Raw genomic sequence first — 18,464 nt, forward strand, 5'->3', positions numbered from 1 at the left:
ATTTCAGTACCTCAGGTCCCCTAGAACTTGTTTTCCATCCACTTTCACTGCTTTCCATTTATGCTCTAAGATGAAAGAACAGATCTTTATTGCTCCTACCCTGTTTCATCTGCCACTGTGAAACCAAAAATGACCCTTGTCATTTCAGCTGCTGAAAGCTAAAGGCTGTGAGTCTACTGGATATAGGTACAAGTAGGGCAGCTTAAAAAACCCACTCTTATCTTGAGGGTCATTTGGTTTAAATAATCAGTGAAGCAGGTGGAAGCGAGTCCTTGTCCACTTAACAGACACATCTAATGTGGGTTTTACATAGGCTGCTCAGTGAAGTAATCCTCTTAAGTACGTACCTAACTTACCTATGGGGCTGGAGAAGTTGGTGCCCTTGAGGCTTCCTGATACCTGTCCATCAAGTCCCTCCATTCCCCAGGAATTTATTCCTCTAGTTCATTCTTTCCTTGCAGAACTGTGGACCTGATGTCTACTCTCTATTTTGCTTCAGCTCTCCCTCACCAGAAAGCAATTCTTTTTTTCCTGTTGCATTATAAAGCTGTCTGGTAGCTCCCTTTCACATATGCACTTGCAGAAAATAATAAAGTCACCTCTTCATCTTCTGTTGGATAAACTAAATAGTCTAAGCTTCTTAAGTCTCTGCAAGGCAAGTTTCCATCATTTTGGTCTATCTCAAGGCAGCTCTTAATGTGCTCACACAAGGATTTGCACCAGATTAACTAAATTGGTTTAAAAATGAATAAAGTTAAATCTTTGTAACCTTCCAGGACAGGAAATAATGACACCTGCTTTACTTCTCTGCTCTAGAGACTTTCCCTCTGTTGTGTCATCACTGGTGTTGCCACCACTCCACTGCCACTAGTGCTAGTGGGGCTCCTTGGCTGCCTTTAACACTGGCTCTGCTCAGGTGCCAGCAAGGAGGGAACTTATTTAAAGAATCATCACTTTGATCTCTTTCCATTAGTCAAGCTTTGCATTTGATTCCCCTGTTTGAAGCTGTAGATGGAGACTTAATGGGAGCTGGCTTCAAGCCAAGCAAAGGCTTTTCTTTCTTCTCCTCCACTGCTCCCTCCAGTCCTGGTGTGTCCACGGTTGTCCCTGGCTACGGACCTACCAAGCCCATCCAATTTGCTGAACTTGAAACTTCAAGGACATTTCCTTTCATGTGACTGACTTCTGGTTTTGCATTCCTTGCATGCTACAGGCTCACATGTGCTTTTACATGAATACCCTCATACACCTTTCCCCTGCCTCCAGCGCAGCCCCTGCAGCCTTGCAGTCCATGGCCTTTCCCTGCTCTGGGCATCAAGCTTTCCACCTGTGTTGGATGTGTGTGTCCCTGCCTGTCACTTCACATGCACTGAGCACCATTGCCTCACCTGACCCTTGTGCAGTCACTATCCTCTGGTTTATGTTTTATTTATATACCCATGATATGGCAAATGATCTGAGCCCAGCAGAAATACAGCACAAGAGAGCACATACAGAAATAACTGTGCCAGTTTCCATGACTCTTCACTCTTAGGATTTAATCTGTGGGCTGATCTTCCTCTTGCTTTACTCATTTCATTCAATACCTCCTTTCTTGCTCTTTCCCTACCACCTCAGTATTAACAGCAGAAAACTCTTCATTTCAAGTTGTGCTGTTTGCTTCTCCATCTTCTTGACTTTTGATCTCTTGAGTACCTGAAAATATTTACTTATTTTTATCCTCAGTGTCTTAGTTTCTTTCCTTCTAGGTTAAACAGCCATATGAGTGTCTTCATTTATTCATATTTATTCCTTACATCATGGTCAGCTGCTAACAGACATGCACCTTCAGTCCCTTACACAATCTTGAATTCTGTTTGGAGGAAAGCTGTGATTTGAAATAGCACTGTAGAGTGTCACATTGATCTGCTCTTCAGATGATTCACATGTTGTTTAAAATCACATTAACAGATTACTATTTTTTGCCCTCCCTTTTTTTTTTTTTTTGACTATTCTGAGGGGCTTAAGACACTATTATTGGACAAGGCTACCACAGAATCATCATATTGTTTAGGTTGGAAAAGACCTTTAAGGTCAAGTCCAACTGTTAACATAACACTGCCATGTCCTAAACCTAAACCTAAACCAAACACTAAACCATGTCCCCAAGCACCATGGCTACAATGTCTTTTAAATATCTCTAAGGATGATGACTCCACCACTTCCTTGGGCAGCCTGTTCTGGTTCTTGACAACCCTTCTGTGGAAGAAATTTTTCCTAATGTTGAATCTAAGCCTCCCCTGGCACAACTTGAGGCCATTTCCTCCTGTCCTATCACTTGTTACTTGGGAGAAAAGACCAATACCCACCCCACTACAATCCCTTTTCAGTAAGTTGTGGAGCACATTAAGGTCTCCCTTCAGCCTGCTCTTTTCCAGACTAAACAGCCTCAGTTCTCTCAGCTGCTCCTCAGAAGGCTTGTGCTCTACACCCTTCACCAGATTCTTTGCCCTTCCCTGGACATGTTCCAGTAGCTCAATATTCTTCTTGTAGTGAGGGGCCCAAAAATGAGGTGTGGCTTCACTAGTGCCAAATACAGGGGGACAATCGCTCTTCTACTTCTGCGGGCCACACTATTGCTAATACAAGCCAGCATGCCGTTGGCCTTCTTGTCCACCTGGGCACACTGCTGGCTCATATTCAGCTGGCTTGACCAATACCCCCAGGTTCTTTTCTGCCAGGCAGCTTTCCATTCACTCTTCCCCAAGCCTGCAGCATTGCATGGGGGTTTTGTAACTCAGCTGCAGGACCCAGCATTTGGCCTTGTCCAACCTTGTACCATTGGCCTTGGCCCATTGATTCAGCCTGTTGAGACCTACAGAGCCTTTCTAAACTCAAGCAGATTAGCACTCCCATCCAACTCAGTGTTGTCTGCAGTCTTGCTGAGGGCGACTTGATCCCTCATCCAGATCACTGATAAAGACATGAAACCCAACATCCCAAACAGCCCTGAGGAACACCACTTGTGCCTGGCCACCAACTGGATTTATCTATATTCACCATCACTCTTTGGGCCTGGCCATCCAGGAAGGTTTTACCTAGCATAGAGTAGGGCAGCCAGGTTATCCAGGAGATTGGTATGGAAAAGGATGTCAGTGGCTTTACTAATGTCTTGGTAAAAAACATCCATAGCCTTTCCACCATCCACGAAGTGAGTCACCTTGTCATAGAAGGAGATGAAATTGGTCAGGCAGGACCTCTCTCTCATAAACTCATGCTGACTGGGGCTGACTGCCTGTTTTGTCCTGTGCATATGATGGCAGTCAAGATGGTCTGCTCCACAACCTTCCGTGGCACTGAGATCAGGCTGGCAGGCCTGTAGTTCCTCAGATCATCTTCACAATCTCTCTTGTAGATGGATGTCACATTTGCTACCCTCTGGTGAACTGGGACCTCCTTGGTTAGCCAGGACTGCTGGTAAATGACTGACGGTGGCTTGGTGAGGTCTCCCATTAGCTCCCTCAGCATTCTTGGGTGTTGTAGCAGGTTGCTAGCCATTTCCCCTTGGATTATTCTGCTCCTTGTCCCCATCTACAAGCTCAGGTAGATGGGTACCCAGAGAACAACTGGTCTTACTTATTAGAGACTAAGGCAAATAAGGTGTTAAGTACCTCAGTCTTGTCATCATCTTTGCCACCTGTGTTTTCCCCTGCACCTAATAAAGGATGCAGATTCTCCTTAGCCCTCCTCTTGTTACTAATGTCTTAATAGAAACATTTAAAATTATCTGTTACAGCAGTAGCCAGATTAAATTCTAGACAGGCTTTGGCCCTTCAAATTTTCTCCCTGCACAACCTCATGACATCCTTATAGTCTTCCTGAATTGTCTGCCCCTTCTTGCAAGGGTCATAAACGTGCCTTTTCTTACTGAGTTTCAACCAAGGATCATTGTTCAGCCAGGACAGTCTTTTTCCCCACTAGTGTGTCTTTTGGCACATGGAGACAGCCTGCTCCTACATCTTAAAGATTTCCCTCTGGAAGAAGTCCAGCCTTCCTGGACTTTGCCCTTCAGTACTGCCTCTCAAGGGACTCTGTCAACCAGGTCCCTAAATAGGCCAAAGTCTGCCCCCAGAAGTATGAAGTGGCATGTCTGCTGACCCTCCTCCTTACTTCTCAAAAAATCAAAGACTCTTATAATTTTTGTTATCTTTATGCCCAAGACAGCCTCCATTGATCACATCATTCACAAATCCTTCTCTGTTTATGAACAGGTCCATCAGGGTGCCTTCCCCAGTTGGTTCACTCACTAACTGTATCACTAAGTTATCTTCCACACACTCCTGGGACCTCCTGGACTGTTTCCTCTCAGCTGTATTGTATTTCCATCAAACATTTGGTAAGTTGAAGTCTCCCATAAGAACAAGGGCTAGTGACTATGAGACCTCTCTCAGGTGCTTACAGAGTATGCATATGGCTCTTCATCCCGGTTGGGTGGTCTATAACAGACTCTCGTCGTGATACATGTCTTGTAGACCTTCCCCTTAATTCTTACCTGTAAACACTCAACCCTGTCATTACTATCATTAACCTCTTGACAAAACACTCTCTGCATACAGAACTACCCTATTGCCTCTCCACCCTCGACTATCCCTTCTGAACAGTTTATAACTATCCAACACAGTACTGGAGTTGTGTGAGTCATCAAACCAAGTTTCTGTGATGGCAAATATATCTATCATATATTCCTGCTGCACAATGGCTTATGGCTCTTCCTGTTTGGTGCCCATAAGGTGTGCACTGGTGTAGATACACTTCAGTTGGTCTATTGATCCCACTACCTTTTTGGAGGGAGAAACTCTAGTTCCTATATGACCATGTCTCAATAAAAAAGTAGGTTCTGAAGCAGATTCTAAAGCTTATAAAGTTTACTCTTTACATTGAATTTTTTAGACTGTCTTCCAAGTACACACTGACAACCAAAGTAATCTCCCAATTTTAGACAACCTTATTGTAAAAATGCTGTCAGGTCCAGGGGATTCATCTTCCTCTGTCCTTCAAACTGATAATAACTACAAAACACCCACATTTCCACACTTATAGTCACATATATTGTCTTGTCAGCATAAGCAGCTTTCTTGGCTCTCAAATTGCATATATTACAGGGCCAATCCATTATCTAAAAACCTAGTTCGTGGATCCACTTCATTTTGCTGCCTCTCAACTCATATCTCAGAAGAAGACAGGAAGTGTAATACCCTCTCGCCTAACACCTAATGACTTGCTCCCTGTCACACAGAAACTTGCCAGAGGGGCTTGATGGAGAACTGCAGCTGTGCTGTTATTTCCCTAAACACTCATTCCAAAAACATAACTCTCCCTGAAAATACAGCCATGTACAGCCACAAAAATGGACTTATAACTCAGCCCCTCTGGCACATGCATATTGTTTTAAGATGAGTAACGAATAGCTCCAACTCATCTGTTTGTGATAGTCCCATAATACTATTCATCAAGCTGGAATTTTTACTGCCTCTTTACAGACAAATGGCAGATAAAGAGTAAAAAATCTCAGTCATATTGAAGTTGATGGGAAAACACCACTGATGTAAGTGGTACCAGAATTTCTGGTTGAGGCTGCACCCTTCAGCATCAATGACAAAACCAAAAGCACAGAGACAGTAGCACAGGAGCTGATGCCATAAACCACTCGGAGTCCAGTGGTACCTATTTGCTTTAATGCTTTCTAATGGTGCAGCCAGGTGGCAGCATGAGTAGCTGTGATGGTCTGACATTTGTTTTTAAAAAACAAAATGCACCAAAAAATATAAGATTTGAACCATTTAGGATGAACTATTACAAGAATTCCAGGGAGATAAAAAAAGTTGAGAACAAGAAGGAAGCTTAGCAAAAATATTATTTTCTCTGTTTTCAAAGACCTGCTGTGGTGAGGCACCCTGCAGTCTCCATGCTCTGGGGCTGCTAACTGATAAGGTCAGGGTAGGTCACTTTGGACTGGAGCTGTGCCCTCCACTGTGCCAGTGGATACACATCAAAATCTGGCCAAAGCTGGACATGTTCATGCTTGAGCTGACTGAGCAAGTAGAAGGCAAAATGTGGTTGGGAAAGATAAGCTTCATGTGCATGAAGGGAGGTGGTAGATGGCTTAGCAATGAAGAGTGTCCAGTGCCTTGCCCTTCAAACTGATGGCACAGACCAGCACTGCATTGTTGGGCCTGGATAAGCCCCTGTACCTCCATCTGAATGGATGACAGAGCTATACTCTCAGATGCCTCCTTTGAGGTGAAAAACTGACCAAAACCAAAGAGTGCACAACCCTGAAATTTCACACTGAGGGGATCAGTGTTGACCTCAGAGGTAAATGCAATTTTTGGCATCACCTGACTTGGAGCACACAATCATGTCACTGGATTATTTTAATAGAGTGCTTTTGTAAGACCTGCTGACTGACAGGGAGGTTTCTTCACTCTAACTAATCATATCTCAGTATCTTATCAAAGTAACACAATATTTGAAAAGGATTATACAGCCCATACAGGGGGAGAAGATCAGTCACCTGCAGGGAGTGAGGAAAGAAAGAGAAGGCAGAGTCAAGAGGTGGGCCTTAACTAACTATAAGACAACAGACAACTGAGCAATTACAGTGACTTTACTTTGGATTTTAATTTTTTTTTTGAAGTTGCAACCCAAATTCAGAAAGCCTCATTGCCTGCAGAAGTGGGTACAATGATGTAATTCCTATACATGCACACAAATGAGTTGCCTGGTCCAAGTGGGAAATGCTTTTGCCTGAAAAGGCCTGGCTTTGTTTGGACCAGCTATGAGGATCAGCCTTTTCTCACCTGCATTTCTAGCAGCAGACCCTAAAACATCTTTTCCAAAATGCACAGCTTCTGTCATATCCAACTGTCATTTTAAGAGAAAGAATAAAAAAGAAAACATCTCCAAAGCGCTCTCGTTTCATGGCACAACCCTAAGGAGGCCATGTTGCATTTTTTCCATGGCTTTGTCTCACAAGTCACTTTATAGACAATAGCAGATTAATTATAACCACGGGTTTAGCAAATCCCCGTGACAAGCCATCCTTATCGTAGTTGAAACTGTGTGCACTGCAATGATAGGGAGGAAATCTGCTCCTTTCCCACATACAAGTCTCTTGTGGACTTACAGCTGAAAACCAGCACGGCTGCTCTCGCTGAGCCATGCAGGGTAACGCTGAGGGCCTGAGTGTGACTGTGCAGGCTGCAGTGTTGCTTGTGGCAAGGGCTTGGGTGACTGAGATGAGAAGGAAGGAGAGGGGACTTTGATTGACTTGGGAGTTCATTCAACGAACATCTTGGATCCTAAAGTGACCATGATAATTACAGCAGAGACAGAAATGTGACAATAGGAAAAATAAAAAGAGATACTCTAATCAATGACCTCTATCTACAATAGCGTTATTTTGATGTTCATCTTTATTGAGAGATGGAACGAAACACTGCATCTCTTTCCTGGCTACACAAAAACATTTCTGTTAGTTAAAAATTTACCGATTTAAATTTCAAGACAAATACCTTCAGAAATAAACATGCATAAAATGGTAAGATTTCCTTCAAAGCAAATCCTGAGGACAACGTCCACCTTAAGCTCAGGACTCTAAGGAGGGAAGCAACGCTCACAGGGTGCATTCACCGCTATGATTTATTATTCATCCTTTGCTGTCTGCATTTCCCTGACTTGCTCAGTGTGTCATCACCAGTTCTTCAGCCCATCCCAGGCCAGGAGGGAGGGAAGGCTACCTGCAGAGCTTGTCCCACATCACACGTCCTTTCCAAGGATTATTTTGTCACATTGCTGTGTCCTAGGCAAAACAATGCCAAATATGTGAAGACAGAGGAACATAGAACTAGGGGCACATGTGAATTGTGATCACTCAGCACCAGACAGGATCTCCCTGGCCATGCATACAAGCAACTGGTCTGTCCCATGAATTGAACTAGGCAGAAATATTTTGGTAAAGATAAACTCATCACATGATTACAGATTGTATCAAAAAGCAGGCCTGCAGAAGGAAACTTTACTTTTGGCATGTCTTAATTTCCTGTGTGTTTGACTTTGAAGCATTAATAAAATATTAATACAGGTTTTGCTGTTTGGTATTTATGGTATCTACTTAAATGAAAAAATAAACACCCATTGCATAAATGGAGCACTAATGTTGTCGCACCAAACCCCAGATATAACAGATTGAAAGCATCTTTAATCCTAACTTTTAAAAAATTGCTCGTTTTTATTTTCATAAATCTTTCTTAATGACTGATCCCCTTTTGGCTTGCCTGTTAAGGCAACTTTTACTGTGAAGTGCCTGCTTCAAAAAATGTTGCTGAAGAAGTAAGTATTCAAATTCAGTAGTTAAAACTGAGAGAAAAAGAAGAAACCTAATATTTTTGGTTGCCAGAGTCATTAAGGAAAAACATTTTACAAGATGTATCATTAATCTATTGTCACAATGCATTTTAAAGAGTGTGGGCAATGCTAGGGCTTTTTGGAATTGATTATTCTTACATAAAGCATTTCTAATTTTTAACGAAACCACTGATATGCATATAAAATCTATGGTTTTATTGAATATTAAGGTTGACATGGAATTAGTTGGTCTTGGAATTCTAGTTTGTGAAGTGATTCCTTTGGATTTCGATTATTTTTTTTTTTCTGAAGTTCCACATGAGAAAAGGAAAATTTTTATATATGGAATCTTCTTTTTCAAGAGAAATTTCCATTCTCTCCCATTTCTGTTTGGCTCCTCTCAGCCAGGAACTCAAAACTGTTTCCGTTTATTGGCTGTTTTACTCAGAGCTCGGCGGGTCCACCCTATGCCAAGACCACCAAGGAAAGGATCTTCCTTCCAGGCAGGTCAAGGCTGAGGGACTTTAAAGACTGGGAGAGTAGATATGATAAAACTGTTTTGCTGTAGTTCTTTTTTGTTTGTTTTAAAAGGAAAAAAAATATTTTTTGTGGTCTGAAAAGACTTTCATCAGTACTAAATTCAAAAATTACTTCATTCTATAATCTGTGTAAAGTGTCCAAAGAAGCTTAATTCCTGTTTTCCCTCCCCTGAGCAAGCTAACAAACAAACTGGCAGCTTTCGTCTTTGGTTTTGAAACAATGCTTTCCACTGAAGCTTTAAAAAGAAATCTAATCCTGCATAGTTTTCTCCTCCCTCAGCTGTTATAAAAGCTTATTTTAACACATACAGTACATTTGATATGTCCTTTAAAAGGAAAATGATCCTTTATCATAGCATGAAGAAAAAGCTCCAGCAAACAGCATGTGTTTTTTTTTTTTTTACCTTTCCACATGGTCAACGTTGCCTGCCACACCGACCCCTCCAATGGTATAAATTTTCCCATCGTACACCAGACTGTTATGTCGACACCGTGGGACTGTCATGCGGGACACCAGGTTCCAGTTATCGAGCAAGGACATGTAACACCAGACATCAGCGAGTGTGACACCCGACTCCATGCCACCTAGTACCAACATGAGGGTGAGAGAAAGAAAAGGGGAGAATTACGTGAGATCCTGGAATGGCAGCAGCTTTGCACACAGCAGTCAAAGCCAGTTACAAAGTAAAAACTCTTCAAATTACATTTGATTAATTAAAATACATCACCCTCAATACTGAGCATCTGTTCCCATGATGCATATCTGTGTCGTTTATTCATGCACCCTAAAGGCTGTTTTGTAAAAATAAGATGACATGAAGAAATCAAGATGTCAGACTATGAAGGACATGTACATAAGGGGATAGACCCTTTTCAGTGTTCATAAATAACTTTCAAGCTATTAACGTAGTGCAACACTTAGAAGAAGGTGTTAGGAGGCAGAGCCTTTTTTGGCTTGTGAGACACAGGCCAGTCTGAAATCTAAAATGCTTACCACAGTGATGGATCGAAACAACACACACGTGGGCAGAATAAAGTAAGTGCTTGCAGTGTAGGCTTAATGTCTAATTTTCAGGGACAAGTTCCTTATTTATTTTCATTTGTTGACAAAGGAAAGAACCAGCTGTACCACTCCTGTATACCAGTTCCAAATGCTAAAGTGAAATATTTATACAAGTTGTTTTTTAACTTCTGACTGAAGCTTCCAAGACAGCCTTAGCGGATGTCATACTATCCCAATTTTGAAGCACAAAGTGGTGAAACGATTTATTTGAGAACACACTAGGAGTCAGTGGCTGTGCCAGGAAAAGAAACTAGACTCAGTTCTGTGGTTTAATGAGAAAACCAGGCTTCCAACCTAGGCAGTGTGGGGTCCAGTACTTGGAACTTGCAGGGGCTTATTCACAGTTCTGTTGGTTCCCCTTCCCTTTTTCCTGTGTCTTGTGAAAGTGTGAAAAAAGCAAAATACCAACTGATGCTCAGCTAGGCTTACAGCTCTATATAGGACTTTCAGCTCTCCTCTTGCAGCCACTGAATACCATCAGGTCACTCAGCCAGATTCAAGGGAAAGAACTGAAATAAACTTTGGATTTAGAATTCAGCAGTTTTTGTTAGCAGGTATGGCACAGCTTAAAATGGCTCTACATATTGGAAAGTACTTCAGCTAAGAATAACTAAAAGTCAACATCTCACAAAAGCCTCCATAGAAAGCTTTCGCTCCAGTGGCAAAATGAGCATGGGCAAAAAAACATCAAGAAATAATTTCCAATCAATCCTTAGGGCCTCTATGCAGTATTAATGGAATTTAACATCACAGGCAGCAATTTACTACAGAAAATGCAGTGAGGGAACTCAGCAAGGGAAAGGCAACAGCTGTAACCCCTTACTGGTACTGCCTGGTGCATCTGTGCTCCCAGCTACATCCTCATATCACACATATCCAAACCTCCTTGCCCAGCCTCCCTGTTTTATCATCAAACCTCCACTCAGCTGCCATCAAAGCATCCTTGCATTGCCTGGGAAGAACTATTTTTTTCCCCTCCAGCCAAGCAGAGGTACCATCAGACTGCAAAAACCCAGACACCGTGATGCTATGGGCGCAGTGTAGACAGCTGCTTTGGGAGTTAAAGCCTTTTGAGGAGTGTGGTCTCAGTTTCATTGAAACTAAGAAGATTATAGGGATAGTGACTACTGTCAAAAGAGAGGTCTCAACAACAAGAAGAAAACATGAATGCTCCTGTAAGCAAATACTGTAAGTGTAGGTCACATATTCAGCAGTTCAGCCTGCCTGTCTCAAATTCCCAAACCCACCATTTAGACTCAACTACTGCCAGTATTTTAAATTGTGTTTCTATGGCAGTGAAACCTCTTTGCATGCTTGATGGTTGTCAGAGCTCTTTTCTTCATGTTGCAACTGCAAAATATTGCTGTTGACTGCTTTGAGAGAACATTAATGCCACGGAGAAATGGAGAATGATAAAAGCAGGGCAATCCCTCTCTCCCAGCCTCCCTGCCACTATTTTTTTGCCCTAGGAGAAGCTGGTAAAACTCCAGCATATCCTTTTGTGCTGCCTGTGGTGTAAGATGGAAACTTTTATCCCAGCCCAGTAAATCTTGGAGATGAATGGACTGAGAGCAGCCCTGTGAAGAAGGACCTGGGGGGTCACTGATAGATGAAAAACTGGAATTGATCTGGCAGTATGCGTTTGCAACCCAGAAGGTGAATCGCATCCTGGGCTTCCTCAGAAGAAGTGTGGCCAGAGGTCAAGGGAGTTGATTCTCCCTCTTTACTCTGTTCTCATGAGATCACACCTTGAGTACTGTGTTCTGCTTTGGAGTCCCCAGGACAGGGAAGACATGGACCTACACAAGCAGGTTGAGAGGAGAGGCACCAAAACGGTCAGAAGGCTGGAACACATCTTCTATAAGGACAGGCTAAGACAGGTGGGATTGTTCAGCCTGGAGAAGAGAAGGCTCCATGGACACCTTATTGCAGCCTTTCAATATTTAGAGGGGGTATATAAGGAAGATGGAGAGAGAGTTTTTAACCAAGGCTTGTAGTGAAAGGACCAGAGGTAACATTTTTAAACTGAAAAAGGGTACATATATTTAGATTGGATATAAGAAAGACATTTATTATAATGAGGGTGGTGAGACACTGGAATGGGTTGCCCAGAGGGATGCCCCATCTTTTGAAGTGTTCAAGGTCAGGCCAGATGGGGCTTTGAGCAACCTGATCTAGTGCACAATGTACCTGCTCATGGTGGGGGGGGTTAGACTAGATGATCTCTTATGGTCTTTTCCATCCCAAACCATTCTGTGATTCTATGTTTCTATGAAATTTGCTGCTTACCTGAGAGATAGATGTTGTCCCCAGCGCTGACCACACTGAAAAACTCACGATCATAGAAGGGCAAGCTAGCCAGTGGGTACCACTTGTTGTTTTGAGGATTTAAGCAGGTGACTGCTGTTAAAGCACGTTGATTCATGCCAATCATTTGACGACCCCCAACTAAGACTATTACCTCTGCTACACCTAGGATTCAAGTAAGAAAAATAATATTATAGAAAAGTGTCATCTCTCAAGCAGGCAGAAACCTATAAAAAATACTCAACAGTCAGGATAATTTTAATTTATTGTATTAAATCTAATGTAGACTGCAGAATCAGATCAAGAAAAGTAAGGAAAAAAAAGGGGGTGTGTATGTGTGGATAAGCAGTGGGTGAAGAATAACACCATGAATATACTTGGGAGGGAGCATGCCATCTGGGCAAAACTTAAAGGGGAAAGGAAATGAAAAGGCAGTTCCATGTAAAGGCATCTGTTGATTTCCATAGTCTTTGGATGAGACCTGCAAGTAGCAAATTCCTGTTCCACTGAAGCAAATGGAAATTTTGTCAAGGACTATGATAGCTTTGGAGCCTGGTCATTGTCCAGGGAAAGTATGCTTGGACTTTAACTTGAAGAAGGTGTTCTCACACTGAAAGCTTATGTCTGAAGGAGATTTATGCTATAGTTATGGTTCTTCATCTTGATCTTTTCTCTGCATATACTCTATTAACATTTTTTTTTGGTTGGTTTGGGGTTTTTCTTGGTGCTTTTCCCAGAGAAAGTGGGTTTTCTAGATATAGAAAATATGCTCAAGCCATGGACCAGAATCTTAGTGTATTAGGTGCTAGGAAACATGACAGAGACAGCCCCTTCCCTCCTACAGTAATTGACATTTTTCTGTGCTTGAACATCTTCCTCAAGGCCCATTAAAACTTAGGGTGTATAGCAAGACAAGTTCATCTTCAGGCAAATGGACAAAACTTTTGCAATCCACATCTCAGAGGTTTTATACCCATTTCACAGCCAGAGCTGAGTCAAATCTGATCTGAATGCTACTCCAGAATCATCCCCACAGTGATGGATCACAGTTTAACTCTGGGATGTTTTTTGGCTTTAACCCCAAGAGTGAAGTGCTGGGGATAGTTTTGATTTAGCATTTAACAGAAGCGCTAAACATCCTTCTGCAGCAATTGTAAGCCTTGGTGCAATTTGTTGCCAGGAAAGGTAGGCTTGAAAGCAGGACCGTGAGGCCATGAGCTGGAACAAATCATCATTTCAGCAGACAAGTGTGCACAGGTAGTGGGGGGTCAGAAGCACAGAAGTGAGATTGCCAGCAAGAGAGATTAGGAGCTGCAGCAGAGAGAAACGTGTCTTCAGAATAATGGATGATTGTCATTCTTCATTAGTGTTTTCAAAAAACATATTTGTGTCATTCAAGCAAGGTTACTCTCTTAAAAGTTATTAAGTTAAGGTGCTGTAGAGTTTCAAATAAATATTTCTTAGTAACAAGAGATCATTATTTTTGCACCATAGCAGAAAATCTAATCACCTGTGCAAGACACAACTTGATTATAATCAATGACCTCGAGAGGGCATGTGACATGCTGCAGCGAGTCCACAAAGGGTGCTTCAAGATCCTTTGTGCCTACATGAATGCTGTTGATATGCAAAATAACATGACTCTATATAATTAGACTCTGACCTAAAAAACTATAATCACCCTCTCTTACCCTGAGAGAATCACTTTTCCCTCATCAACAAGCTTCTGGAAATGGATCATATTACACCTACAATTTTATATACATAAAATAACCACTTTTCAAAAATCGCTTCTAACATCACACCATTAGTCGTCTTCAATGAAAGACTTTTTAGGATAGATTGTTATTGAAAGTTCTCTACACTTCATCTTTCTGAAAGGTACCTTGATGAGGCAGTCTCCAGAAGCTGCAAAAATTGTGGTTTGATATGCCATCTCCATGCCACATTAGCATCAGTGGCAGTGACAGAAAGTTTTGTCTGGCTTTGTGATTGTACTTGTGGGAGGCAGAAGTATAGGCAGCATGTTAAAACAATTCACCTGTTTCATCTGACTCCTTCTTAGATGCAGTTTTGCTACCTGATATTTGCACCACTCTCTGTTCAGCAATATTTAGGATATTTCTATATATTACCATGGTATGGGCTCTGCTGACATGCTTGGCACTTGGGTATTTTTCCCCTGTGTTTTTCCAAAAAGGAAAACATATGCCTTCTTCCAGTGAGAAAGTTCCTGAAGAGGCATGGTTCTCCATAGTTGCTGGGTTTTTAATAGGCAATATATCATGTGTGAGCCATTTGTTTTGGAAGCAGCAAACAGTCTGAACTGGTACTGTGAGACTCACCATATGAAAATAATGCATTTACACAGGGTTGTGAAAGTGAAGCTGTCTTATCAATATTAGTTAGATCCTCCCCACAAGAGGTTGAATGGCAAAGAAGCACATTATTCACTTATTTTTGCAGCCAGAGAAACTAAGAGTAAAGGGATCACTTTCAGACAATAGGGGAATGTCACGTTCTCTGTCAAAGACAGTAATTCCTAAAAAAAAGATTTCAAATCCTGTTTCAGGAGTGTACATCTAAACACCCATATCTGAACACTGGGTAAAGCTCCTATATACTCGATTAAAGTAGACATGGAAAATGGACCTTGAAAGATCACCAGGCTCTGAGAAGGAGCCAAGGGATGGAGCTGAGGTCCATACACCATCCCAGGCCATGTTCTGGCCATGCCTGGGAACCACCAGACTAGAGAGCTGGTGTTACTGAAGGAAGTTCTGCTTTACCTGCGGAGAGCCTGGGCCGGGTCCTTGGTGTCTGCATCTCTTGTCGGGCATGTGGCAACATGTGGTAACGTTTGGCTTCGTTCACTAGATCTCGGCAAGCCTCCGAAGACTTTATCAACTCCTCGTTGTCAACAACGTTTAGCAGATAGCTGGGATGGATGAAGGGGAGACGCACCACTGCCAGCAACTCTGCAGCATACTGTGAGGGGTGGAAAAATAATAACACGCTGCAGCCTTCGTGCTACTTGGCATCTCCACCTCCTTTCCTGCTAACTGTCCCGTCACCCAACCTGGAAAGATGCTTGTCATGGACGCTACATACAAGCCCTGTTTAGCAGTCTGGTGGGACAGAGACAACACAGCCCCCAGCGTTCCCTGATCCAGGCTGGTTTTGTTCACAGGAGACTGAAAATAATATTCAAAAGGTGGCAGCTCTTGTTATATAGGGCTGTATGGAGGGATTTTTGAAAGAAAAGCTCATTTTTAACTGAAGCTGAAAATATAACCTTGTACACTGGACACCTGGAGGAAGATTTTGAATTTTCTGAATTAAGCTTGAATCATGAATGTGAGTGTTGCACTATAAAAAAGAAACCCCAAACAAGTATTTTCTGGCACTATAAATATGAAACAGAACCCAGTAAGTAGTGTAGATTTCAACAACTGCTAGGGCAGAGACTGAGTAATAGTTTGCTAAAAGTCTTTTAATTAATAGGGTTTGTTTGTTGGTGAAATAAATCATGTAGATGTAGATTTTGGGGAAGTCAGACTCCAGAGGGTGCTACACAAATACTGACAGTAGGTTTCATCTTCTAAATAAACAAATTAAACCTTGGAGGGCAAAGAACACCCAAGCAAATGAAGCTGTCTGTCACTGAACAGAGCTTAAAAGAGAACAAAATCCCAAGAGAGAAAACTGCCACTGAAAAACGAAGACTCCATCTTCAGATTATTCTTTCTATATATAATTGGTCACATCACAAGACAGCACAAGAGTACAGTGAAAAGCAGAGTAACAGGAGAACACGGTATTTGAGAAGCCATGCACACAAATAGGATGCAAACTAAGGATGCACAGCAAGAAAAGATAATCATCTGGTGTAATAAATATTCATATAATGACAGCTTCCAAAGATCCCAACTGGGATTGAGGCCAGGATGCAAATAAATATTCCCAAGGTTCATGCAACTGGTCCTGAGAAATGCTGGGTGCCAGCAGCATCTGCTGCCCTGCAGATGCCTCTGGTTTTCTAGAAGCTACTTGGCTCTCCCTTACTTTTTCAGCAGTGTGCCTGTCCCTGCAGTGTGTGACAACCAAGTGACAGCAACAGCAGGGATGTGAATGGGGCAGGGGCACAGTGACATGGCGGAACAGGGATATGGCCTGAGCCAGCTAATGGGCTGGCCAGTCAGGTGAGGACACAGTGACAACCAGGACTGCTTCAGGGCTTCCCCTTTCCCCATCCAAATGGAAGAAGCAGAATTAATTTAAGAGGAAAACAGAGGATTTCTTCTCCCAACAGCAATTCACAGTGTTCTCCTGCCAGAAAGCCACATGAGCCTGGTGTAAGCTCAGGCAAAGCAAGGATGTGACTACTTGAGGAGCTGCACTCCACATGGCAGCAGGGAGATGGTCATAGTCTCAGGCTGCTTCCTAGCCATCTGCTCACCAGCCTTCCTTGACATGGGCCAGTAATTTTAGGTACAGCCCAAAGAATTTTGGTCTGGCCACCATGTAGTTATTGGTGGGTGAAAAAGACAAGTGATGGAAAAGTCATGGAAAAATGACAGCATTCATCTTCTGGGAAAAAAAAAATCCCATGTGAGTTTGTGTCTCCTCACTACTACTTCCAGCACATTACAGGGCTGAGCAGGGCTGGAGGTCACTTCATCAACCTCCAGACCAGAAAAGAAGACACTCCTCTCTTTTTCTTTCCTGAAATCCATTTCTAAGGTGCTTTCTAGGAAGTAAAACAGCTGTTCCCCTTCCCTGGAGTCACAAATGTCAGGCACTTGGCTGCAGATATCTTAATGCCATTAAATGTACCTCAGAGGAGAGGGAGCAGTGGACATATGGCAGTGGGTGGCAAAGCTCTGATTTCAGGAAGTGCTTTTTTAAAGAAGGTTGGGGGCGTTTAACCTTACATGGGAGCCAAGACAAAACGTGGCATTAGGACACAGGAATAATGTGCAGTGTGTATTCTGGGGACAAGCCAGACAACCCCCATGGGAGAGGTTAATCCCCTCTCCAGGCTGCTCAGGAAGCAGTGTGAGTCACTAAAGGGCAGTTTAAATAAAACTGTAAAATATAGGGAGTGTATAGTGCAGCCAGCACCTTCCCTTGGTGCGGTGGGACACGCCAGAGATGCCCCTAAAGCTCCTGAGGCAGGTCTGCACGGCAAGCAGTTGTAACACAAAGCAACACAAAACAGAGGTGCAAACAATTGTGCCACTAAATTAGGACACAGTGTTTCACAGGCACCACAACGTCCCACAGCCAAATGTGAATTAGCTTTGGGAAGACAGCTCTTCTGTGGTAGGGACAGACAATTCCCATGGGCCCAGTGGAGCAGCTGTATCCATCTCCCACCGTTCCCAGAATAAATGGAGCAGCAGCGCTGCCTGAGCATGCTGAACTCTCACTCTCCCACCTTACTTTAATTAGATAAGTGAGAAAATGTGATTCTGTTTCTCTCCTGTATTTTTTTTCTCTCCCCTTCTCTCCTCTTGTGCCTGAGCTTGTGGCTTATTTTGAAGGGGAATAATAATTAGAACATGTTGCTCCCTTTCATCAGCTTGAAAGCTAATGTCACATATCAAAACTGATGTAGCTTTTCACTCTTCTCTCTGCTCAAACAGCTGGGAAAGGCTGCCTCTGTGTGTGTGCACAGCCATGCACAGTCATGACTTGGGCTTGTTACTGATAGCATTAAGGATACCTATAATCGCAGTGTTTTTCACCAAGGCATTTCAAGAGTATGTACCACTGCAGCATCTCTACAAGACAGAAGAAGCTTTTATAAACCAATGGCTTTTCACACTAGTTCTTTTAAGCACAATAGTCAAGGGTGAATTTCATTTAGCCTCACTGATTTAAGAATATTCAAGTGATTTAGGCAATCAGCAGTCTTTTTCTTTTGGATTCTCCTTTATGAAGGCTTCCCAGCTCCGTTAGCTATGATTGTACTAAATATCCTGTTACTATTATCCTTTTTATTTAAGACAGGAATAAGCACCATAAAGCATTTCAACCTCCTTACCATCTGTTATTTGCTCTCCATTCTCTCTTGTCTTTCCATTGTTCCTTATACAGCTAGGAAGTATCTACTGCACCTACTGATGTTACTGGGTTTTATTAAAACAGCAGAATACTTGCACAGA

At 42.5% G+C, this 18,464-nt stretch overlaps 1 protein-coding gene across 1 annotated transcript in view; it reads right to left on the reverse strand.

Annotated features, from left to right (window-relative positions):
- KLHL29 (kelch like family member 29) overlaps positions 1-18,464 on the reverse strand; it is a 247,113-nt gene that overhangs the window by 22,713 nt on the left and 205,936 nt on the right. The window contains exons 7-9 of the mRNA XM_054383715.1: positions 15,084-15,282; positions 12,277-12,459; positions 9,329-9,509 (exon numbers count right to left, since the gene is read on the reverse strand). Of these exons, the coding sequence (XP_054239690.1) occupies positions 9,329-9,509; positions 12,277-12,459; positions 15,084-15,282 (563 nt within the window). The remainder of the gene's footprint in view (positions 1-9,328; positions 9,510-12,276; positions 12,460-15,083; positions 15,283-18,464) is intronic.

The sequence above is a fragment of the Indicator indicator genome, chromosome 9, assembly GCF_027791375.1.
Source record: "Indicator indicator isolate 239-I01 chromosome 9, UM_Iind_1.1, whole genome shotgun sequence".
In the NCBI taxonomy this organism is placed as follows: domain Eukaryota; kingdom Metazoa; phylum Chordata; class Aves; order Piciformes; family Indicatoridae; genus Indicator; species Indicator indicator.